This window comes from Lycorma delicatula, chromosome 5, assembly GCF_047948215.1.
Source record: "Lycorma delicatula isolate Av1 chromosome 5, ASM4794821v1, whole genome shotgun sequence".
In the NCBI taxonomy this organism is placed as follows: Eukaryota; Metazoa; Arthropoda; class Insecta; order Hemiptera; family Fulgoridae; genus Lycorma; species Lycorma delicatula.
In genome coordinates this window covers 81,298,206-81,323,811 of record NC_134459.1, presented here as the reverse complement: position 1 = coordinate 81,323,811, position 25,606 = coordinate 81,298,206, and the positions used below count along the sequence as shown (strand labels likewise).

Below are 25,606 nucleotides of genomic sequence, written 5' to 3'. Positions count from 1 at the left end.
GAGTTTTTCTGGTGTAAATGTTAAATGACAATTATGAGTGAATGTAAACTGACAGCTTAAGTTAAAATGTAACAAGGAAGCTTTAACATTGATAGAAGTTTGTGTATAAAAGAAAGTGAATAATAAGTAAATAATAACACATACTTCATGACAAAATGATAAACCACTAAAGATTATTCTTTGTACACTGAAGTGATTCCACATGTCATACATGTAAAGAAGTTTGGAATCAAAAAAGGTGATCACAGCTTCAAAATGGCACACAAATTAGACTTTCACTTAGGAAGACAATTTTTCTGGTAAATGAAAATGAATAGGTAACAAATAACAAATTTCATTAAGTATAATTTATAAAAAAAATTTAAAATTTTTAATTTTTTCGTTTAAATTTTTGTAAATTTTTATAACTATTAATTTTAAATTTTGTTTTCTCTAATAACATGTTTTAATAAGTAATAAACCTTTAATCACTTATTTCTTTAATTTGTGTACTGCTAAAATGAACTATGAATAATATATAATAATTAAACAATGCTTTAGTACACAGTATTCTGTTATCATTCTGAATATACAGCTAGAACTGATATTTGATATAAATCAAAATTCTTTACTTAAAACTGTAATAAAATCTTTTTCTCAGCCCCCCCCCCCTCCAAACTACAGACATATCCTAATACTGGACATATTTAATAGTGACACAATCAGTCTATGCTATTCAGAATTTTCACTCTGTAATTACAAATACAATACAAAAGAAAGAAATGCATTTTTTATGACTAGCAGTATGCTGAATAACAACTTATGTATTAAACAGAACTGCCACAAAGATCTTTTTTTAAGTATAGATCATAAACTATAATACAACACACAACTCGAACAGCCTCACATATGCAGATGCACAACACTATGTAATTATTCAAAAATATACACTTAAAATTGCTAAACATATGGAAAAGGTAATAAATAAAATAATTATATTTGTATATACAGGCTATATATTCCAATATACACTACAAATTATAACTTAAAATATAATTTACAGTTTAGACAATAATAAAGTCCTTAACAAATTACAACTTAATATGTTCGCAAGTGAAGTAAGATGAAAAATTATGCTTATTCATAATATGAACTTAAGGTATTACAATTTAGGATGTTAATTTAAAATACTGTTCACATCATCACAAGACTAGCTCAGAATAGAATAAAAAAGAAATCCATTCCACCATAAAGCGCTTTATAATTAATATTAGTAAGATTCACTTACATACTTATTTTACTTAAATTATTAACATTAATAAATAAATAAATAAATATATATATAAACTATCAAGTCCGGGTTTTTATAGACATGTATTTCCTTTTTAAGTGTAGATTTTTCTTGTCATAAGAAATTAACAAAGAATAAAAATCAATATTAAATATAAAATATATATCAGAATATTAAATCAGATTCCGTTATTTTTCAATGAATAATAAATAAATAAATTTTTAACCCTGACAAATCTCATGATGTTCCTTTATAAATTGTCACATACATACAACATTATCCACAAATATTATTTAAAAACAACTGATTTTAGTCTCTTTTATTGATTTTGAAAAATGCCAGCACATTTTTACTGGGATGAGCTACCAATGTCACGTAACATACTATAGTGCAACAAGCAATGTAAACGAATATAATTACAACCACAGAAATTTTTTACATTCCTTTGTGGTAGATCATTCATATCTACTTCATACAATTTTAGACCTATTATAGGCCAGCGATTATTATTCTTGGATCTTCTACAGCGGCTTTGATCTTTCTAAGAAACAAAACAGCTTCACGGCCATCAATCAAACGGTGATCATATGTTAATGCAATATACATCATAGGTCTTACTACAACCTGAAAAAATAATATACATCATTATATATAACATTAAAAATAATAAAACACAAATAGCTATAAGAAACATAATTTCTTTTTTTAGAAATTATAGGTTGGTTTTTAATAGTATACACTAATCTCCAATTACAAAAAAAAAACTAGTCAAAAGAAAATAAGAAAAAAGCAAGAAATTTTCTCTTTGACATAGTTTAAGATTGAGATGTTAGCAACTTATTCCAATTTTACGATATTATATCAATTATTAGTCACGCACGTAATCTGATAAAAAAAGAAAAACGATAATAATAACATCGGTAAGAATGACACTTATAAATAATAATGATAATACTGTTGATATCAACTGACAATGATAATGATAATAATAACAGAAGCTTTAGAAGATGCTGATCAGATAAGTAATCAAACTGCTACATTCATTTAGTTTTTGGGAAGTAGTAACAATCATTATAGACTTTTCTTAACTATTTCTCAGTTTTTTAGTCTTTCATTAAAAATAAAAGGATATTAGTCATACTACCATGGGAAACATATTTATAATAAAAAGAGTAAACTGAATCAGTTTATAAAATGAACACTGATATTTCAATAGTAAATTTTTTATCCAATTTAAATATACTTAAGCAGGCTTTCAGAAAACCTACAGATTAAACAGACAGAATCCAAATTTTAAAATACTGGAATTGATAATAAGGTACCAATTGATTATGACTGAAAAATCATACCAGCTGAGATCAAAGAATCACATGAAATTACTTAAATTCAGAAAATTATTTAAATTATTTAATTGCAGAATTTTTTTTGCGCATTTCTACCATGTTTTTTATTAGCAAATTTTTTTTTTTTTTTGCTTTGTGTTTATGAAACATAGTTTACTGATTTTAAAAATAATACTTTCAAGCAAATCGGTTGAAAATTGGGCAAAATATGATGAAAATCCCATGTCATAAATCATATGTTAGTATAAGTGAAAGTATATTCAGAAAAGTACGTTTTATAAAAATCCCCACCACTGAAAAAGGTATTCAGATTGACAAAAAACTATTTTTACTGTATACTGTTATTCATTACGAATCGTTATGAGTTACATGTTTATCGATATCATTTGTCAGAAAAGATATTTATAGACCTCAAGTAAAAGTGACGTATTTCTGACCCCAATTTCCTTCTTTTTTTTGTGTGTGCCGTACATCATAATTTATTATGTGTTTCAATACATCGATATGTTGCTAGTAAGATAAGCTATTTTTGTAAATAATAAATAAATCCATAATCGTCATAGCAATTATAATACACAAGTCACACACACACACAAGCACATTTCTGAGAAAAAAATTGTCATATTCTTTCTAGTCTAAATAAAACATTTTACATCGTATAAACGTCGTTCAAATTGTGTAATAAAACTGATTCCTTTGTGAATATAAAACAAAATAACCGACTTATATGCCATATAAAATGATTTTGTAACAGCGTTTTAAAACTGACGCCGTACATAACCAGTTCCAAGGCCATATGATCTGAAAAGGTTAAGTTTTTTAATTAAGTAAATAAACATACAATGCCGATTGATCCGGCTAAACATAACCTTAACACACTGACAAAGTGTTTTATTATCTGACATTTTTTTATAACTATTATTTAGAAATATAACTTACCTGTCCTTTAATTGCTACTGGTCTCTCAAATGTGGCATGCATTCCAAGAATAGCTGATTGTGGAGGATTTATGATAGGTGTACCCAATAATGAACCAAAAACACCTCCATTACTGATTGTAAATGTACCACCATCCATATCTTCAACAGCTAACTGTCCTTTCCTTGCTTTTTCACCCAAAGCTGCAATTCCTTTTTCAATGTCAGCATAGTTCATACTCTCCACATTACGCAATACTGGTACAACTAATCCCTACACAGAATAATAAAAATAAGAGCTCTGTAAATAAAGTGGACTAGTTTTTTTTGGTAGCCAAAGTGGGAACACTGTAAAGTTACTAGTAAAAATGAGGTTATATGAACAGCTAATTTATATTGGTATTAATATTTTTTGTCTATTGTTCCCATGTTGAGATGTCAACAAACTTTTCATGAAATGAGTTTTTGTTGTGCGTTACAAAAATGAGTGATACTAATTATGAGCAACATTGTGCAATCAAGTTTTGTGTTAAAATTGGTGAGAATGCTACTGAAACTTTTTCAGAATTGAAAAGAGCATACGGAGATGACCCTCTGTCACAAGCCCAAGTTTTTAGGTGGTTTAAAGCATTAAGATGGCTGAGAATCAGTTGTGGAAGATCCACACTCTGAAAGACAGTTAACATCAAAAAGTGACGACAATGTTCAGCGAATCATACTTGATACGGTATGACTGGTGATTAACTGTCAGAATGATTGCAGAACAACTGAATTTGAACCATACCAGCCCATCAAATTTTGACAAATAAAAAGTTTTGAAAAAAGTTTGTGCAAAATTGGTCCCAAAAAACCTCACTGTTGAACAGATAAGCAACAGGGTGGAAGTGTGCCGTGATCTTCTAGGGTGAATTGAAACTGACCTGATTTTTTAAAGAATGCTATTAATGGTGATGAATCTTGGATATTTGAGTACGATCCAGAAACAAAATGCCAGAGCAAGGAGTGACACACTTCAAATTCACCACGTCCCAAAAAAGCAAATATTAGCAAATCAAAAATCTAAACCATGCTAATTTGTTTCTTCAATAGTAATGGCACTGTCCATAAGGAGTTTTTGCCTACAGGACATACTGTAAATCAATATGTTTAGAAATTCTTGAGAGACTGCGGAAAAGAGTTGCCCATTTGAGACCAGCCATCAAAGATACTGCATCATGACATTGCACTTGACACACTGCACTATCAATTAATGAGTTTTTGGCACTGAAAAACATCCCTGTAGTTCCTCAACTACCTTATTCACCTGACTTGAGTCCCTGCGACTTCTTCCTGTTCCCAACTTTAAAAAAATACCTCAAAGGAGACCATTTTGGAACAGTAGAAAACACAAAAAATGTAACCAACCATCTGAAGGATATTCCGGTTGCTGAGTTCCAGCACTGCTATGAAGAGCAGGAAAACCATTTGAAGCGTTGTGTGGCTTTCTTAGGGAACTATTTTGAAGGTGATAAGAGTGAAAGTACAACTGTAAGTAAAGTTTTTCTGAACCAGTCTCATTACTTTATTTACAGACCTCGTATGAATGTTATTTACAATTTTTTTTCACTTTATCGATATAGTATAGAAAATGTTACAATACTTATGAATAATACAATGAGAGACTGGTTGTCAATAAACACAGCATACACTAGAAAGGTTAACAAACACTATTAACTAATTTACTGAACTAGTCATTGTGGCTCTGGATGAGTGGTTTGTTGTTCAGTTGGATAATTCCACATGTTATTCCAAAAATAGATAAGTGTTCCAGTTGAAGGCTTGTATCTCTTTAATCACTAGAAGAAAAAAAAGTTTGTTACAGTATATTTAAGTTTATCAATGTGATGTAATTAATTAGTAAATGCTCCTCTCACTTTGCACATAAATACCCTCAACACCTACAGGACTGCAGGTAGGATGAAATCTAAACACTGGAGAACTTTCAAGATATTCTTTAAGTAGGTTCAGAGGTAAAGACCACCCTCTCTCATACCTATCACTTTACTTTACTCATGATTCATTCTTCCTAAAAAGCCTATTGAGTGAAGCCAAAGCCCTTCACAATTTCTCCTAAAATTCAGATATAAAGCAGTACACTACTATGTTAAAGATCAGTTGAAATGGTACATTGTGTAAATGAATATGAGAAACTTCTACAAGAATTTTCTACTTTGTTCAATCTTCTTAAACAAAAAAGTGAACAAACTAGGAAATTCATGTAGAAGTTTCTCATATTCAGTTGTACAATGTACCATTTCAACTGATCTTTAACATAGTAGTGTACTGCTTTATATCTGAATTTTAGGAGGAATTATGAAGGACTTTGGCTTTACCCAATAGGCTTTTTAGGAAGAATGAAATCATATCGCTTCTTCTTGAGAAAGTAATAATGTTAAATCTAAAGATGCAATGAAAATGTAATGTTAAGTGATGTCTCTTAACATAGTTTAGTGTAATCTCTGGACGGGAAGTAAAGAGTCCTTACAGGTAAAGCCATGAGCTACAATTTCAATCTCTGCCAGTAATGTAGAAGTCAGTGGAGCAGTTTATTCTCATAACAATTAGTCTGATTCATTAATTAGTTTACAACTCATAATAATGAGTCCAAGCCTCAAAATAATTAATCAGAAAAGAATAAGAAAGATGGAAGGAACAGATGAGATAACCAATATAAAAAGCAATTGCAAACCATTTAAAAGGTAAAGCTATGAGATATTAGTGAGTGTATGGGAATCTGATGCTGAATACAGTCAATTTTGAAAGGTAGAAACCACTAAAAAGACACAAATTGCTGCAAAGAGGCGACACAAACCTATTAAAACAATCCGAACTTGCTTTCTGAATTATTTCTAGAACAGTAACAGGGAGTGAAGCCTGGATTTCCATGACTTATTCAGAAACAAGGCACATCACAAGGAATCAATATCTCTTAGTTACAGTAAATGTTAACATCTTAAAATGTAAAGATGAATTCTTAAAACTCACCTTTAAATTTAACAGCAGTTGCAGAGGATTTACAAACAAAAATTACTATGGAAGTACAGTAACAACTGGGTGCTCCTCCATTTAAATTTGCATAAATATGCACCATCATTGTGTAGATCTAAAAACATAGTGGTTTGTTCTCCAATACTAATTCTCTCCTGGGTCAATACATTTGAAGTGTCCCAAAAAAAAAACCTAAGTTGGTTGATTGACCAATTCAAATCTCTGCCTTATGAAAAAGATCATCAAAAGTGAAATTTCACTGTTTTTCATGTTCATCAACTTTATTGGTAATTTTCTCATAGAAAGAAAAGAGATAGGCAAATAAACCAATGGATCAATCTGTTACCTCGAGAAAATATGAATAAATTGCTTTTTGTTTCATCCTTCCAGGACCAATAGTTTTTTAGTTAAGAGTTTTTCCATAACCCCTTACACTCACAAAAATAGGTGTGCACACCATAACAAATATGGCCACCACAGGTAAACTGCTTAAATAGAAAATTAAAAAAAATAAAAAAAATAGTTTTAAAATTCAAAGACTTAGGAAGCAAGTGGGTAAGTTTCAATTATTTTTGAATTGGTCAAGCAACCACCCACTTCAAATGGATTGACCCTTCTGTCAATTCTATGTATTTGTATAATTTTAACTGGTATACTTTTAACTTTTCCTGTGAACTGAATGAGAGCATGATACTTTAAAACATGGGTGTGTAACACTCATTTAAAAACAGTTTTTAAATTTTAATATATCATAAAATCCTATGTGGTGAATTAACAAAAATTAATTTTCGCTTAAACTAGAATGAAATTTAAACAAGTACAATAAAATATTCTTTCTAAAATTAGATAAAATCACTATTTTTAATTTAAATTTTAAAAGGCATCAGCTGTTGAATTCTGAAGACTTAACAGATAGTGAATACAAAAGCTGAAAATTCAACAAAATAATTAACTGTTTATATTTGAGTAAAAAATAAAATAAAATTTACTTTCAGTGTAGGCTTCTACAACTGTGAAAAATTATAGCCTGAAAATGGCTTCCGTTCAATCATAATTACTGTTATCTAAGTTACGTTAAAAATTATGCGGACTTCAGTGATTTATACAAATAATTACTTTTATTATTAAAAAATAAGTAAATAAGTCACAAACAAGTACTAAATAAATTATTTTTAGTGTTTAGTAATTTTATAAGATTTGCTTAATACTGCCTATATCCTATTTTCAAATGAACAATACTATTTATTTAAATAATGTTGTCTATTTTTACTTGGTACATAGTAATATGATCTATCTGATTTCAGTACACTCATAACTTATAATTTTTTATTTATTTAATGAAATTATTTATCACAGAATGCATCAATCTACAAACAATATTTTTATTGTATTACAGAGAGCATGATACCATATTAATTCATGGGGATTCTCAAAATTCATAATTTTATAGAAAATTCAAAAAATCATAAAATTCCACATGGGGCATTTAAATAAAATTGAATTTTCACTTTAATTAGAATAATATTTTTAAAAAATGTATTCAAGGAAGGGTTTTGCAAATTACAAATAAAAAAAATCTTGTTACTAATTTTAAACTTAATAGAACTAACTTTAGTATTCTCCATCATGACCGGCTTACAAAATAAAGTAATAGAGTGAATGTTTCAAAGCATAATTTTACCTTTGGTGTTGCCACTGCAACTGATATATCAATATAATCTCGATAAACAATATCTGTACCATCAATAACAGCATTAACAACAGGTTGATCTTGAAGAGCATAAGCTGCTGCTTTAACAAAGGCTGACATAAAACCTAACTTAAGACCATGCTTTTTCTGGAATGCCTCTTGATGTAATTTTCTGAATTCCATTATAGCACTAAAATGTAAAAAAAAAAAAAAAATGAATCTATGAAAAGAAAAGATAATATTAAAAAAAAAAGCAAACACCATTCTTAAATTCTGGTTTTCTCAAAATGGACAATCAGTCTTCAGGAACCAGGTAATAAATTTTTGCTTGATAATTCATCAGCTTAAACATTACATTATAAAATCTGAATTATGATTTTGTGTAACAACAAAGTGAGAGATTAAATGAAATTGTTCAATACCAAGTAGGAGGGTTAGAGAAAATTTACATACATTTAGTTCTGTTTGTTGATTTTTATAATTTTTCTGAAGTATAAATAATGTTGAAAAGAATAAAATCACTTCTATAAGTTAGACAAACTATGGCCAGTTTAAGAATCTCACAGAGTAAAGCTGAAATCATTGTATATGTGACGTTTAAATCTTAATTAGCTCATGTAATAATATTTGGTTGAGGGAAATGGATGAATCTTAACTGGAATATGAAATTTTGAACATTAAGAACAACTAATGAAACAGGACAAGAGAATGAAAACAGCAATTTCAATGAATCAAATTATATTAGTAATATAGTTTAGATAGAGCTAAGAAGCTAAACAAGTGAAATGAAGATAACTACTATAATGGATATTAGGTCTGAGTGAACTAAGGTGTGAAGAAAGGTATAGGAATGCTGTTAAGAAAGCCAACAGATTACGTTGATATCAATAGTGATCATGTACTACTTATAAATATGAGATAGCTTTATAAGCAGTAAAGAAAGTGAAGGTTAAGAAATTAAACTTAAAAAAGTTGAAGAAACTGGATGAGAAACAATAGAAGAAAAACTAGTCAAGGCAATTAAAGAAAGAAAAATGGAAAATGAAAATAGTGAGGAGACCAGGGTGAGAATATAAAATGCCACAGTAAAAACAGCAGAGGAAGAAGTGAGCTATTATGAGGGAAATAGAACTAAGAAACCGTGGGTAACAACAGAAATTTAAAGAAAATGAAGAAAGATGGCATGAAAAAATGAAAGAGCAATGTATCAAAAAATAAACAATGAGCTACGGAGGGAAACACAAAAAGCTAGGGAAAGGTGACTGAAGGAAGAATGCTTCCTTCAATTAAGGATCTAGAAAAGAAAGGGTAGTACGATATAATGTATAGGAAAATGAAGAGCAATGTATGGGATAAATGGAAAAAGAACAGTAAAATGGAAAGTGAGGATAAGGATGGTAAAATGCTAAAAGAGAAGAAAGAAAAGAAAGATGGAAGGAATATCATGTAAATTACAAGAGTGATATCACCTGAATTTACAGTGATATCACCTGTAAATGACAAGAGAAAACTGAAGGAAAACATAGAAAAGGAGTGGGAGGTAGCTGAAGAGGATAAAGTACCATCGATATTAAAATGTGAAATACAGGAAGCAATTAAAGAAATGGAGAATAGAAAATTGACTGAATAGAGGAACTTCACATGAGTTTTATAAATGCTTAAAGGAGGAAGGAGTGGAAGAAACAGTTGAACTGTGTAAAAGGATACACACTATGGAGAATAGGACACTTATGAAAACAGTAATGATACAGATACCAATTCCAAAGAAAACTGGTACAAGAAAATGTACAGACAGAAAAAAGGTTTAATAGAGACCATGCTGCTAAAATATTGAGTTTTAAATCTTAAACTAGAGTTTGAGAAGAATAATGGATGAAAATGCAGGAGAGAAATAATTTGGCTTCAAGAAAGACAAAGGAACCAGAGAGGAAACTGGGCTACTAGTTAAGGATGGTCGGAGAAAAATATATAGAGAGGATGAGGAATGATTCTGTGTTTCATAGATTTAGAGGAAGCATTTGATAGTTAAATGGGAGAAAATGATGGAGATTCTTACAGAGAAAAACATAGAATGGAAAAGACCATAGGTTACTAAAAGAATTATACATGAGACAAACAGTAGCAATGAAAGTAAATAAGAATATGACTTGGCTGGGTAGGAGTAGATCAAGGTGTTAGGCAAGGATACTGCCTCTAACAAACACTGTCCAAAATTTACATTGAAGATATGATAAGAAAATGTGATAAAAGATAACTGTAGGAGGGCAAAAATAAGATGCATAAAGTTTGCTGATAATATGGTTAATTCTAGCTGATGGTGCATATATGCTTCAAAGATTTTTAACAGACCTGGAGGAAAGAATGAAAATAAATATAGCAAAAACTAAAATAATGTAAGTAAATAAGGAGGATTTAGAAGTAAGGGCTAGTGAAGGGAAGATATTTGAGTTTATGATGACAAGAGGGCAATGGAAATCTTCAATAAGAGGGAATTACTATGTAGTAAAAGTCTGGGCTTACAGTTATGGAAGAGTTTAGCCAAATGTTATGTGTAAGTGTCTCATATGGGAGTGGAACAGGGTGATGAGGAAGAGAAAGGTCTCGATTGAGGCTTTTGAGTTGTGTATATGAAGAGGGATGGACAGATAAAATTGGGAATAAGGAAGTAATGACCAGATTACGAAAAAAAGAGCACTAATACGGGAAGTACACAAAAGAAAACTGGTTAGAATGTATGGTTACAGGATGTTGACAACTACAGTGGAAGAGTCAGTAGAAGGAGAAAGGAAGAGAGGAAAAAGAAGGATTAAGATAATAGATGAGGTGAAGATTGAAAATTACAAGGGGGCCCGAAGGAGAAGGCCTAAGACAGAAATGGATGAAGACAAGTGATGACCTAAAGGAGCTGCCACTAAAAGAATAAAGAACACATGTAATAACTTACATTTTTGGCACTTCATAGTTCAAGTCACAGTGGATAAATTAAAAAATATAATACACATACTAACAAAAATGGCTTATAAAAATGACACAATCAAACTTTGGTAAACTCAAAAGGGAATTTAAAAAAAGTAACTGCAATTTTGACTTTGTTTGCAATACTGTGGAGAAATAAAGGATTACATGATAAGAGGGTCATTCATATATAAACCAGAATTTTATTGCATGCGGACTAAGGAAAAGCAATGAATATGAAAGGGTGCTGCAGGTAGTTAGTTGGATATGTGTGGAGGGGAGCAACAGGCCAACCATACCCATAGGTCACAGTCCCACGGCAGCAACAGAATCTCTGACAAGGAGGTATCAACAAATTATAATTCGATTTCTCATCTACGAAAGTGTCAAAGCCTCTGAAATTCTGACTTGACTCCAGGCACAGTTTGAAAATGCTACCTTATCAAAAACTCAAGTGTTTGACTACGCTAAAAAATTCCAAAGAGCTGTGATATAATAGAAAATAAAAGTCACAAACAGACAAACATCAATAATGATAGCATTCAGACCATTCATGACTTTGTGGTAGGGGACTGCCATATAACTGTCGCTGAAGTTACATCAGAGGGGGCAATTTCAAGTATTGGAAGTGTGCATGCAATGTTGTCAGTTACTCTTGCATACAACAAACTGTTAGCAAAGTGGTTTCCACATCTTCTTACAGAGACAAAGAGAAATGTCTGAAAAGACATCTGTCAGCGGCTTCTGAATTGCTTTGAGGAAGGAAAGGCATTTGGGACCTGCGATGAAACATGGGTCCACCATTACATCCCAGAAAGCAAGAGAACAAGTACAGAGAGGTGGAAAAGTTCTGGCAACTGTGTTTTGGTATTCAAAAGGTGTGTGCTGCTGATTGATTTCCTGCACAAATGTAGGACAGTAAATTCAGCATACTACTGCCAGTTGTCGGATGACATCAGAGCTGCTTATCACAACAAAGAACACTGGCAATTGATTCACAATGTCCTACTTCTCCATGATAATACATGGCCGGATATAGCAGCTCAGGCTGCTATAAACTCTAAAATTCATTGAACAACTCTTGAACATTCACTGTACAGTTCAGACTTATCACCATCTGCTTTCCACATAATTGGTTTACTAAAAGAAACTTTAGGAAAGAAAAGATTAAAAAATGATGCACAATTTGGTTGTTGGGACACCCATCTTGTTTTGTTGATGAGATCAGGAAGCTATCCAGTGAAGAAAATTTATTTCTGCTGGACGCAATGTAGAAAAATAAGATAATTTATTTGTCAAATTTCTCTTTTTATCTTTAGAAAAAATTGCACAATAAAGATGAATGTATCATTAACTGCAATTATTTTTATGCTAACTGGATTTGGCCGATATATTACAATCATTCATTTGAAAATTAGGTGCATGAAAAGTGGAAAACTAACAATTTTTTGCACTTTTTTGAGAACAACTTTGAATTTCTATAATATCATAACGGATTAAGATAAAAATTTTCTATTTTTGGAGACAGATTGAACAATTGTTTTTCAATAATTATTATTAATATTTACCCCAAAACTACCATTATTTAAGTGTAAGGTCATTTCAAGTAAAATCAATCACATTTCAGTTAACATTAAGTATAGAAAAAAGAAATTTCCACTATTGGGCATTAATTTTGTAGAATTCATATTTGTAGTTTAAATTAATAAACATTTGTGTTTTAGGTGAGAATTAATTTATAGGATAATAAAAAATGTGACAACATGATGAATTAAAGAAGCCGTATCAGCGAGTGACATACATATTCTCAACAACTACTATAATACCTTCTGTTTTTGTGTTCTACTCACGAATCCCTTATATAATTACATGTATAATTAGTATTTATGTTAATTAATTATATTATACTCATACATAAATAAATATATATTATTACAATCATGTGAATATTTCAAATGATGCATAAAATAAGAAAGGGGCCTTAATTTAGGTTTATAAAACAAAATTATAAATAACTAATGAAAATAATGAACTTATTAAGAAACACGGTTGTTTTTAACCATTGCTTTCTTATCTATTATTATTTGAATACTGATGTAAGCCTAATAGAATTAAATTTACGCCCTGTTCGTGGATAAGAAATTATTGTGCAACAACAGAACTTATAGTAGGATGACTCAAACTTCCAGAACTCATGTTATTTTTGCTATATGTTCTTACTTTGTTTTCTCGTATTATGATGGCATAGTGTAGTATAAATTAATTGCAATGCCGTACTTTAGTCTGATGGGTTCATTAAGCCCTCAGCTGTGATATCTAATAAATTAGTTGGATTTTTGGTTTCCATATATTTAGTTTGTGTCTGTTTCTTACTGGGTTTATTTAACGGTGCTGCATTATGTCAAAGACAGTTTAGAATAATATGTTAATTTGAGTTTGTTTATCAGGTTATAAATTAAAGATTTTTTGTTTTATGTAATTCATCTGTGACAAAAAAGTGTCACATGAACGAGATAAAAACACAATTTTCTGGTCAACATGGCCTTACAATTAAGAGTTGTTCAAAAAATAAATCTAAAATGTATATAAATTTTTCAAAAGCTATCTGATTTTGAATTCCGTAGCACGATTAACTTTGAGAAAGTTCAAGAACTCATTGCTGAGTTCAGCATGGCTAATGCTGAACTCATTAGCCAGTGGTCAGAACAAAGGATAAATAGGATAGCTAAGGAGTGTGATAGTAACGACAGTTGCAATCATTCAGTTTGAAACGCCAGGGAAAAATAGGCCACAAATTGCAAATCTGTTGCTGAAAGATTTCAATCGTCACATATTCCACAGAATTATATATCAGTACTAATCGCAATGAAATCCCTACTGTTAAGAAGCTCAGAGAGGAAATATACGAAAAACTGTATGTAAATCTATCATCTACTACTAAATATTGATAAAAAATTGGTTTTTGTTATTAAAAAAAAAGATAGTCAATATTTCTTGATGGAAAAACTTGATGTTGCATTAAAAAGAATTGAATTTTTAAAGACATTTCATAAAGTAAAAGTGTCAGGTGATGATTGACCCATACACAGATGAGACATGGGTTAATGAAGATCATTCTTATAAATACATAGTAGATCTGAAAAGTATCCAACTAAATTTCTGTAGTCGATACAAGAAGCACCATCTCTTGGGAAACCAAGCAACTAAATAAAATAGTACAATGTCTGACAAGTGTGTGTACAAAATTACAGCATGTTTCGTCACTCCAGTCTCAAGTTATATTCGACTACATGGAGCTCGCGACATGGAACAGAGAAGCATGATAAGATTTTGTGTTAAGACTTCAAAAATCTTTCGTTGAAACTTATTCTATGATACAGCAAACATTCGGTGAAGAATGCCACATCTCGTATTACAACATACAAACGGTGAAAGCAGTTTAAAGATAGAAAGGTAGATAGATGGTAGAAAGTTGTTGGATTTCAATGAATGAAGCGGCGGGCCATCAACAGCTGTTCACAATGAAAACGTTGCAAAAGTGTGCACTCCTGCTCAAACAACCTCATCTTACCCTTAAGGCCACAGCAGAAGAGCTAAACATTGGTATAGACATGGTACATACAATTCTAACAGAAAAAATGAACCGCCGAAAAGTGTGCTCTCATTTCGTCTCGCACTTCCTGACTGAAGAACAAAAACAGGTGCGTCTTTCTGGGGCTCAAGACTTTGTTAAAAGTGCCAATAGCAACCCAATTTTTTTGCAAACAACTAACTTGGGATGAAAGCTGGTGCTTCATGTATGATTCGCTAACGAAGCATCAGTTTGCTGCTTGGTTGAGTCCTAGAGCACAAAAACTGGTGAAAGTAGGCAACAAAAATAAAAACGATGTTGATTGCATTCTTCAACTCAAAGGGTCTGATTCATCATGAATTTGTCCCAACTGGTCAAACCGTGGATTCTAAATTCTATTTGAAAGTAATGAAATGTCTTATGCGTCACATTCATCGAATCTGGCCTGTGTACTGGCATCAGGGCAGTTGGACTCTCTTGCACAATGCCCAGCACACATGGCAACAGTTTTAACATGTCTTTACGCCACAAATCAAATCATCGTCTTATACCACCAGCCCTATTCACCCGACTTGGCTCCAGCAGACTATTTTCTGTTCCTGAAACTCAAGTTGAAGATGAAAGGCTGCTTTTTCGACAACATTCCGGCCATTCAAAAGGGCTTTCACCGAACAGTTAAAGGCAACCCCACAAAGTGATTTTTCCAGAGCGTTTGACAGACTACTGGCGCTGCAACAAGTGTATAACTAGAGAAGGGTTCTATGTAGAGGGCTGATGTGAGTAAATTTGTTTACCTTTAAATCTATATTTTTATTTAATTCAGTTCCGGAACTTTTCAGACATACTGTGTACATATGGCAAGATTCAAAGAAAAATGGAGGGATTAAAATTGCCCATCAGAAAAAGCAATCTTTTAATAGTGTCATGCAGGTTCATAATAGGGTTCATTAAAGAAAGTAAATGAGTTTCCGCATTAAATTGATAGCCGGTTCAGATTATCATTCAGAAATAAACAGCAACAATTTTTAAATTGGTTTACAAATGGTTTTTTGAATTGCTTACAAGGAAGCACAGTAATGATGGATAACGCAGATTTACCACTCTGGATAAAGTTCCTATCAACAACCGGAGGAAAGCTGAAATCCAACAGTGGCTTCAAGAAAAGGCAGTTGCTTGCTATGATACTGAAACTAAACAAGAGCTGTTGCAAAAAATACATTGATGTTACAGCCAATTAAAAAGCTCATTCTGTTATTCGCCTACTGACATATGGGGCACAAGTGAGAAGTAAGTTACTGATCAAAATCGAATTATCAAGTTGACAGATGTTACGAAATCAATTAATGAGAAATTAGAAAACGTTAAGGCAGAGGACTGGGAAAAATGTGTTTTACACACAGAAAAAATATCAAAGAGGATTTCTGCAATTAAGTCATGCGAGATGATGTAATAGAAAAATGCATCATAAATCTTTAGGAATTGGACTCTCATGAAAATGAGTTTATACTTTCAAACTACAATGAAGAAGAGGATGAAGCCTTGGAGGAACGACTTCCAGATTGAGTACTGTAAGTACTCATTACATACAATTTTTACAAATTTTTGTATAATTTTAAACTGAGGGTCTTATCTTTATTTATTCAGACTTCTATGAAAGTTTTTTCAATACTGGAATAAAATATTAAAAATTAATGTGTAAGCAGTGCTATAATAAATTGTAAAATGTTAACTGATATATGATGGCTTTTTTTAACGATTTGTTAACGATTCAATGGCTTTTTTTAATCTGTTATACTTTTTATACTTTTATGAGTCTTCCATAAAAATATTATGAACAAATATAAAAATAAAAACATGAAAATAACATAAACAGTAGTAATAATAATAATAATAATAATAGTATTTTCATTTGTAAGAGTATTTACAATTTATAATATTAACAAAGTATAAAGTAATCTGATAAAATTGTGTGAAAGGCAATATATTAAACCACGCCCTCATGTCGGTGGTCTATATAGCAACTAACACTCAACTACTAGTTGCAACTGAACGTTTTGAATATCATTTTATACCTTTCCCACCTCAATAATATTAAATATTTTATTTTCAAAATACTATCATCATCTTTTTCAAATTGTTTCAAGGATTACAACAATGTATTTTATCCCATAAAATATTCATCGAAACTAAGGATAAGGTTGTCTTGTAGAAAGCTCTCTGCACACTTAAATTGGCTAAATCTTAAATATAATTGAGAAACGATCATTTCATCTACTTCCAAAAGTAGAAAATTTTTATCTCTATCAGTTTTAATTTTATAATAATTCAAGGTTAACGTTCTCAAAAAAAGTGCAAAACAACATGAGTTTTCCACTTTTCACATGCCTAATATTCAAATGAATGACAGTAACTAATCAGCCGAATCCAGTTAGCGCAAAAATAACTGAAGTTTCCTACAATATCTTCATTTTTATTGTGCAGTTTTTTTTTTTAACTAAAGTACAATAGTTTAAACACAAGCGCCATATTTCATGGCAACTACTGTAATATCAATTAAAGCTACGTAAACAAATTCTGGTTTATATTTGAATGAACCTTGTATGTTTAAGCAGTTTTGTACAAGAAGTGTCAATTCCTGGAATAAAACTGTAAAACCAAAGTATATGTTGCAATTATGCATTAGTGGTTTCTGTAATCTTCAAAATAATTTCCTTATGCAACAATATTTTGATAAGTGTTCCTAATAGAAACAGGCCTGGAACTCTTTTTCAGGAATACTATTAAATTATACTGGATATATATCAAAGATATCATAACATTCTTTTAGTGCAGTCTTTAATTTTGAAAGTATTCAGAAATCACAAAAGACTAAGTCAGGTGATAATAGGCTAACCTACCAATTTTATTTTATTTTTTATATTTTAGTACACAAGTGTTCAATTGCTTACAAACAGGCATAGAACAATAAAACTGTTGTTTTTCTTTATAAAGTGTGGCAATTTAATTCTTGGTGTCTGCTTTTAGTACCGCTGTGTGATTTGGTCAGAATCATTTGAATAATCCATATTTTTATGTGCAATAACAAATGCCTTTGTAAAATTCAAACTGATAAAGCCATTTATTATTGGGATATTGTAAAAATAATGACTCAATTTTCTAGTCAGAAATTCTTATGATTAACTCACTTGTTGTAAGGATATCTTGTTGGAGCACAATTCAGGTCTTTTACTCAAAATAGAATCTCAATTTCAATCAGCCCAATTAATCCCACATTTTAAATTATCAGAAAATACCAAATCTTACTCTCTACTCAAATTTGAATTAATCATTTTTGATTTTGGTAGCCCACTTCAGGGTGTCATTCACATCTTCTTGCCCAGCTTTAAATCTTTTGACTTGGACATTTTAATTTACTTTCATTGTTTTTGTTATAGTCAACTAACAAATGGCTTTATTTGCTTGAGTTTTACACATCCATTGTATAGAATATGTACAAACATGATTATTGCTGTGATTCCAACCAAAATCACATGATCGTTCCAGGAATTAAAGCCTAACATCTAATTCACTAAATCATTGCAACATTAAACGAAGGGTGCTCAATTGTTAATAAGTTATTCATGTAATAAACATATACAAGAAGATATATAAGTTAATTAAAATGGAAAAACAGAAAAATATAATATTTATTACACTATAATAAATAATGATGACTAAGAAGAAAAAAATAATCAAATTGCATTGGATAAAATTTAACTCAACTATATTTGCTAATAATTTTATTGAATTATATGTATGTTGTACAAATCTAGGTATGATGATGATAATAACACATACTGAAAACAAAAACATAAAATACAAGGAATACATTCATCAGTTTTAGGGGAGAAATTGAATTGCCGAACAGAAACAGTTTATTACTTTCTGGCTTCTTTGAAGAACCCCTTCTGTAAACAAATTGCAGCAACTAATGAAATGAGTAAAGCAGACAGAGTAAATTGATTATATAGGAGAATAAGAAGTATTTATAATTGCTTGTTTATTGTAATATGTTGATCCTATTGATATTTCAAGGAAAGCAATTAGTTAAGTTACATAACCAAAAAATAGGAGTTAAAATTTTTTTTTAATATAAAGATGCTTTATTTTTAAAATAAAGGGAAGCAATGATTTTTTTTAGTTAATGAGCATCTGATTTACAGACTATAAAGAATGTAATAGATTGTGAATCTATAGGTTTGAGTATAAATATAAAACATGACTAAGTATATAATAAATAAATTGTTTATAAACTGAATGCTTTCACTAGATCTAAATAAACAGATAAGAATATAACCTACCCCATATCCAGTTCATTGAAAGTTGTTAACATAGCATTAATGTTTTGGGCATCCTTTAATCGCTGTCCTATACGCTGTCGCATTCTATTCATTTTAACTCGCTGCTCAGTACGTGTTCCTGAAATTTCACTTGTTGGATCTGCTGGAGGTACTTTGACTGTGGCTGCTTCGATAGCCTGAGCATGTCTAATAGCTGCAACTGGTATTGAGGAAACAGGTGCACCTGTGGGAGGTGGTGCAGCAGCAACAGGTGGTGGTGGTGGTGGTGGTGGTGGAGGAGGAGGAGCAGCAGCAGCAGTTGGTGATGGTGGTGGTGGTGGTGGTGGTGGAGGTGGCATTGGTGGTGGTGGAGCTGCTGCTCCTGCAGTTGGTTTAGGCTTTGGAGGGCCTCCAGGACCTAAAATAACAACATAAATTAGCCAACAAAAATCTTACCAAAAATCAAAAATAGCATTATCATAAAAAACAATTCTGTACAAAATTTGATACTGAAGTTTAGATTTCAGGAGTTGCTAGAACATAGAACAGTAAGAACTATAAATCTGAGACTCATGGATGGTGCAAAAACAAATGTTTCCTAAATTTAATCTGAATGCCTTAACATGTTCGCTGCCTTGAGATGCAATGGTGTTACTCGGGATTGACTTATATGTACGCCATGAAATGTGCCAATGTTACTCATGATTGGTTTACATATAAGTCGTGAGATGCGCCAGCAATACTAAGGATTGATTTACATGTAGGCTGTGAGATATGCCAGCGATACTCAAGATTCCAATAAAAACAGGCTGTGAGAAGCCACAGCCTTCTCAAATACACTTTTACATTATACACTGTTATATATCTTTGTCTGTTTTGAATGCTTTGTTGTTTGTGATAGCGAAATATCCTAAAATTTCTGACTACTGGGATACATCAATTCTTTATAGTAATTGTTTAGTACCTAAAATTATGAGCAGGAATTGGTTTCAGATAAACTTCTGAACTTTGTTCATTTTGTTAGTAATGAAACAGCTAATAATAATAAAACTAAATAAAATTAGAAATCTGATCAACAGAATTCAGGAGACTCCACAAAGAATACATACTTGGTGAGTTTATTACTGTAGATGAATCAATGATTCCATTAGAGGGAGATTATTCTTTAGGCAGTATATTCCAAACAAAACCAATAAGTATGAACTTCCTATCCTATAGGTTTCATTCTCCAAATGTAATATTCTGGAAAATCTTACAAATTCAACTGAACTTCTGAAAGAATTGTGCGTCAACTTGCCAATAAATATTTGTCTTCTGGAAGGGTAACTATTACTGATAACGTTTATATGTCAGTTCCATTAGCAATTTCATTATTAGACTAAAAATATCCATAAACTAGGTACACTCAGGCAAAATAGAAAACATCTGCAATCTGAAATGATACAGAAAAATATCAAGAGGCAAAGTAACTAGAATGCAGAATAAAGGCATTGTTGTTGAAAAATGGAGGGACAAGCAAGAATTTTCTTTCTTGGTACATAACATACTTTATGAAAGATTACCACAGGAAAAAACACAGAGAACTAGTAAGTAAACCAGCAGCAATAACTGATTATAATATGGGTAAGCAAGGAATAGATCTTTCTGACTAGATGGGCAGTTACTTTACACCTTTGTGACGAACTATTAAATGATACCATAAGGCTGCATTCGAATTACTACTGAACACTTCAGTAGTAAATGCTTGGTACATTTATAACCATTTGCATGACAATAAAATTCAGATTTACATTCACATTAACAAAACAGTTTTACAGATGCTTAACATAGATAAATATGGAAAGCCTATTGATGAACAAAATATTCCAAATTAATGGGAAGTCATGAAACACAAGTTAGAAGTCACTTCAGAAAGAAATATACAAAATGGGAGAATTTGACAGCGATGTGTGCAATGCTATGCAGATATTGCAAAAGTCTGGGGACAAGCTATAATACAAAGAAAATGTAAAATTTATATCTACAAAGTGTAGATGAATGTTAAAAGTTTATGTCATGCTTTACACCAAACATCACTACCAAAAGGATTAGTGCTAATTTTGTGTTGTATTTTTATTATTTTTTTTTTTTTACTTAGAAAATGTATTATCTACATTGTAATTTTAAAGCCTAACATTAATAAAAAATTAAATTTTATTAGAAAAAATTAATTGAGTGAATAATGCCGGTGATACTCATAGCACATGCACCATATGAGGCCATGAGTAACAGCGGTGGTGCATTCACTTTTTTTTTAAATATTTGACATTAATATTAAATTTTAACTATATATACATAACAAAAATATGCTTTAGAAATTAAAAACAGTTATTTATTACAAACTATCAAACAGGTTTTTCCTTGAACACTGTAGCACCAGAACTAAGAAATTTCCTTATACAAAACATGGTGCTCAATGTGGTAAAAAAAAATCATGATATGTTATAGCCATAGCCATTACACCAGCACTTGGATTATACCTCCAACCATTACCTTAAAACTTACCTCATTTCTTGGACATCTTTTGTAAAAAATGTATTTTTTCTAATTTAATATCCTTTCAGATGATTACTCTCTCTATAATACACTTACTGCCAGACGTACAATAATTTGTTATGAACCACCAACTTGCATCTGGTACTCAAAAAATCGCATCTGGTATACAAAGATCAATTTCTAAGAAAGAATATAATTTTGACTAATAAATTTTTTAACTAATAATTTATTCCAACTCAAATTCTTTGATTTTACAATCATCTCTTAAACTATTTATAAACATAATCCCTGTTGATATCCAAACATTTTTGACAATGTTAATATTAATAATGTCAATATTCTCTCAATGATAATATTGAGAGAATATGCATTATTGTGAAGCAGACACAACTCCTCAGTGAACATCCCATACATCAACAGTTCTATATAACATGAAGTTAATTTTTTTTAAGACTTCACAGTACCTTACTGTACAGATAAGTAGTTAACCAATCAGAAAAAGGTCTTTCCAATCTAAAAAATACAACTGACATTGACAGATGTGCTGTTCAGCTGCTCATCTTGTTTCACATGTAAGTTTATACTTCATATATTGGATAACCGAAACCATTTTGCTGCCTTAATACCATTACAAACATGTTAAAATGTCTTCCTAACCAGGTTACATTCTAAAGAATAAACTTATATTCTTAATAAATAATGCAAACAGTTCTTACTTTAAATAATTACCCTTTTATCTATCATCACTATACCATTTTTTTATTCTAGTTACTGCTACTGATACTTTCAATCATCCTACAATGTACTGGTGTTTATTAGAACTACTAGAGTTACATATTTATTAACAATGTGAAGCATTGGTTCATTTGGAACATTTTTACAAATTGTTTAAACTGAATGAGCTCTGCTATTGGTTTAAGTCCATTTAACAGTAAAATATGCAAAATCACAACAATTATTTAGCATCACAATCTTGAAAGAGTAAAAGTTTATAATTTCTACAGTATAACCCTACATATGGTATAAATAACTAATAAATACTAAAAAAATTCAATCAATTTGAGCTTTATTAAAAATAGTTACATAAAGTTTGAAATTATAGGTTTAGAATATATCTATACACTTTTTATATCCAAAACATACAGCTGTATATAACCTATAAAACATGTATAACATATTTTCAGCATATGTAACACAAAATAATACCTTAGCAATATCAGCTGTCATTACTGGGTACATAACTTCTTACTTATAAGCAGACAAATATTAAGAGAATGAATTTATGAAATGTTTATTTAACCCAATGTATAAAGAAGACAGAATTTTACAGCGCAGAAAGTTGAGTAAATATTCACCAACATGTAAGTAAAATCTTTAATATTTACTGTTCATAAAAAATGTTCCACTTAGACTTTAAGAAAGAAAACATTAACAAGATTTTTGTAGATTTTACAGGCATAGTTTCTTTTTTCGTATTTTTCTCTACACATCATCCTTACCAGAAATAAAATAATACTTTTAATCACTTTGAGTTAAATTTCTTGTCTTCTCAAATACATTTTCCTAATGTTTATGTTGCAATCTGTTCAACAACTGAACAATAAGCAACCCCCCCCCCCCCCGCTCAAACAGCCCAATGAGATGTGTATGACATGCAGTCTTGTACAGACTCAGACCAACAACATTCCTGAGAGTGAGGTTAATTGAATCCCAACCACCAAAGTACATCGGTATCCAATGTCTGGTATTCAAATTTGCATAAAAGTAACTAGCTTTTACTAGGATTTGAACCTCCAAACCTTCGACTTTGAAAATCAGCTGCTAAAAAACTACTGTAATTTTTGACAAGTCACCTAAATGTATTTAAGTGGGCTAAATACATTTGATCGAGGAAACACCTTTTATTCTAAAGACAGGAACATGTATTTCAAAATTTTTAAGAAAAGTGCATTATGTTACAATACAACCAAAGCATCCTCTAAGTTTCATCAAAGCTGATTCACGATTTTTTTAAACAAGTAGAAATAAAGTGAAGAACCAGATCTATAATTTGATAATTAATTGAAATTTCACCAAAACAGTTTATTTTTAACATAATTTGGCAGATTAAGGAGATTTGCAACTACCATACCCTAATTGTTGACAAAAAATATGTACACTCCAATCACACTTTATAAAATAAACTTTAATAAAGCTTAATTTTATAAAGCTTATTACTAAAACAGCACAATAAATCATACACTTTCATCATAATTGTTTCTTTTTAGGTAAGCTATTATTTTTACAAACGTGATAAATGATTTATAATCTTGCAGAATAAAAAAATAAACCTGTATAATTATTAAAAAATTAGAAAAACATAAATTTTTAAACATTCTTTTTATTAAATACCCAAAATAATCTATATAATAAATAAACCTAACAAACAGAATAATGATACTAACCAACTTGAATTTTACAGAGCTCTTGTCCAGCTTTTACCGTAGCACCATCATTAACAAGTCGTTCAAGTATGACTCCAGAACAAGGAGACGGTACAGGTACAGATGTCTAAAATAAAAAAATAACAAAACTTTTTAAATAAATAAAAAAGTTTTTAAATAAAAGGAAAGTTTAATCTAAAATCTTTATCTGATATAATATCCAGAAACATCCCCAAAAAGGATTGAAAATTTGTTTAAAAAATAAAGGTTCATTCTAAAAGTTTCAGTACTATGTCTGATAAAATTACAATATTTTAAAATTGTAAACATTTTAACATCAATGTAAACATTATTTTATGAAATAGTATTTTATTTATTTAATTGTAAAGTATGACTTGATTCAATTAAGTTGTAACCCTCTCATTAAACTGTCAGTTTTCTGTTCTTTGAATCACATGATGCTGAATTTAATACATTAAGAACTTCTTGAATTGAAGAAACATTAGTTACTTCACAAGAAATTGTATTAAATCTGATTATCAACCATCTCTTTCTACGAATTACATACAATTATTAATTTTAAACAGTGTTCCTTTAATGTTTTATTTTTTTTAATTTAGTGTGATGTTTTTTATTTTCTTGTGATATATTATTTCTTTATATTAGAAATTGTTGACAAATGGACCATACAATCGTATTTAACTAGCATTCTGAACATTCTTCCTCAATAAAAAATTTCTTGATATTGTTGCTCTTCCTCGGTTTTTATGTAATGTCATTTATTTGGTCACGTGCATTTTTTTAAAAATAATAACCTCTTAATGCTAAAGGTTTTGGACTGATACATCTAATTGCTGCAACACTGCAGGTTTTACAAATTCATTAATTTAAAGTACAAAACAAAGAATTCCATAAATTCTTATTTTTTTTATACTTACATAGATGTAAAAAACGCATTTATTTATAAACTAACTAAAATCAAAGAACAAAATAATATTTTTTTAACTGGTCAGTGGATTGGTAAATCAGTAATCTAATGATCATTTCCACTAATTGGTAAAATTGTTTGATAATTTTCAAACGACAGACAAGTATGCCCACTCATCAACAACTTTCATCTCTTGTTCAAAGAGCAATGCACAATTAAACAAGATCCAGGAAACTTCAGAATATTTCACCGACTAGTAAAAGAAAATATTTCAATACAAAGTTGAAATTTTCAGTTAACCTTTAAATTAAATGAATTAAAGTTTGCGCTACAGACAAAAAAAGATCTGTAGTACCTGTATGTTTGATATTGAAAAAAAAATTAAACTAACAAAATAACTGTAGAAATTAACAACCAGTTACTTTAGTTCAAGCAAATATAAAAATTTATCCCTAGAGAAAAATCAGAAAGAAAACTCAATCAAAATAAACTGAATAATCTCTCAGGAATAATATTTTTAAATCATCAGTATATAGATCTTAATCATTATAAACATTTAACAAAATCACACGGTTACAACTTATCAATTCAAAAAATTAAACTTTTTACTTAAACAGAACATAAAAAA

The 25,606-nt window shown here is 30.3% G+C and overlaps 1 protein-coding gene across 1 annotated transcript in view; it reads right to left on the bottom strand.

Moving 5' to 3' along the window:
- Positions 1-960: 960 nt before the first annotated feature.
- Positions 961-25,606, bottom strand: part of LOC142325124 (dihydrolipoyllysine-residue succinyltransferase component of 2-oxoglutarate dehydrogenase complex, mitochondrial) — a 56,151-nt gene continuing 31,505 nt past the window's right edge. Inside the window, exons 7-11 of the mRNA XM_075366484.1 lie at positions 24,072-24,177; positions 19,114-19,510; positions 8,239-8,437; positions 3,553-3,804; positions 961-1,894 (exon numbers count right to left, since the gene is read on the bottom strand). Coding sequence (XP_075222599.1) covers positions 1,760-1,894; positions 3,553-3,804; positions 8,239-8,437; positions 19,114-19,510; positions 24,072-24,177 — 1,089 coding nt within the window. The 3' untranslated portion in view covers positions 961-1,759. The remainder of the gene's footprint in view (positions 1,895-3,552; positions 3,805-8,238; positions 8,438-19,113; positions 19,511-24,071; positions 24,178-25,606) is intronic.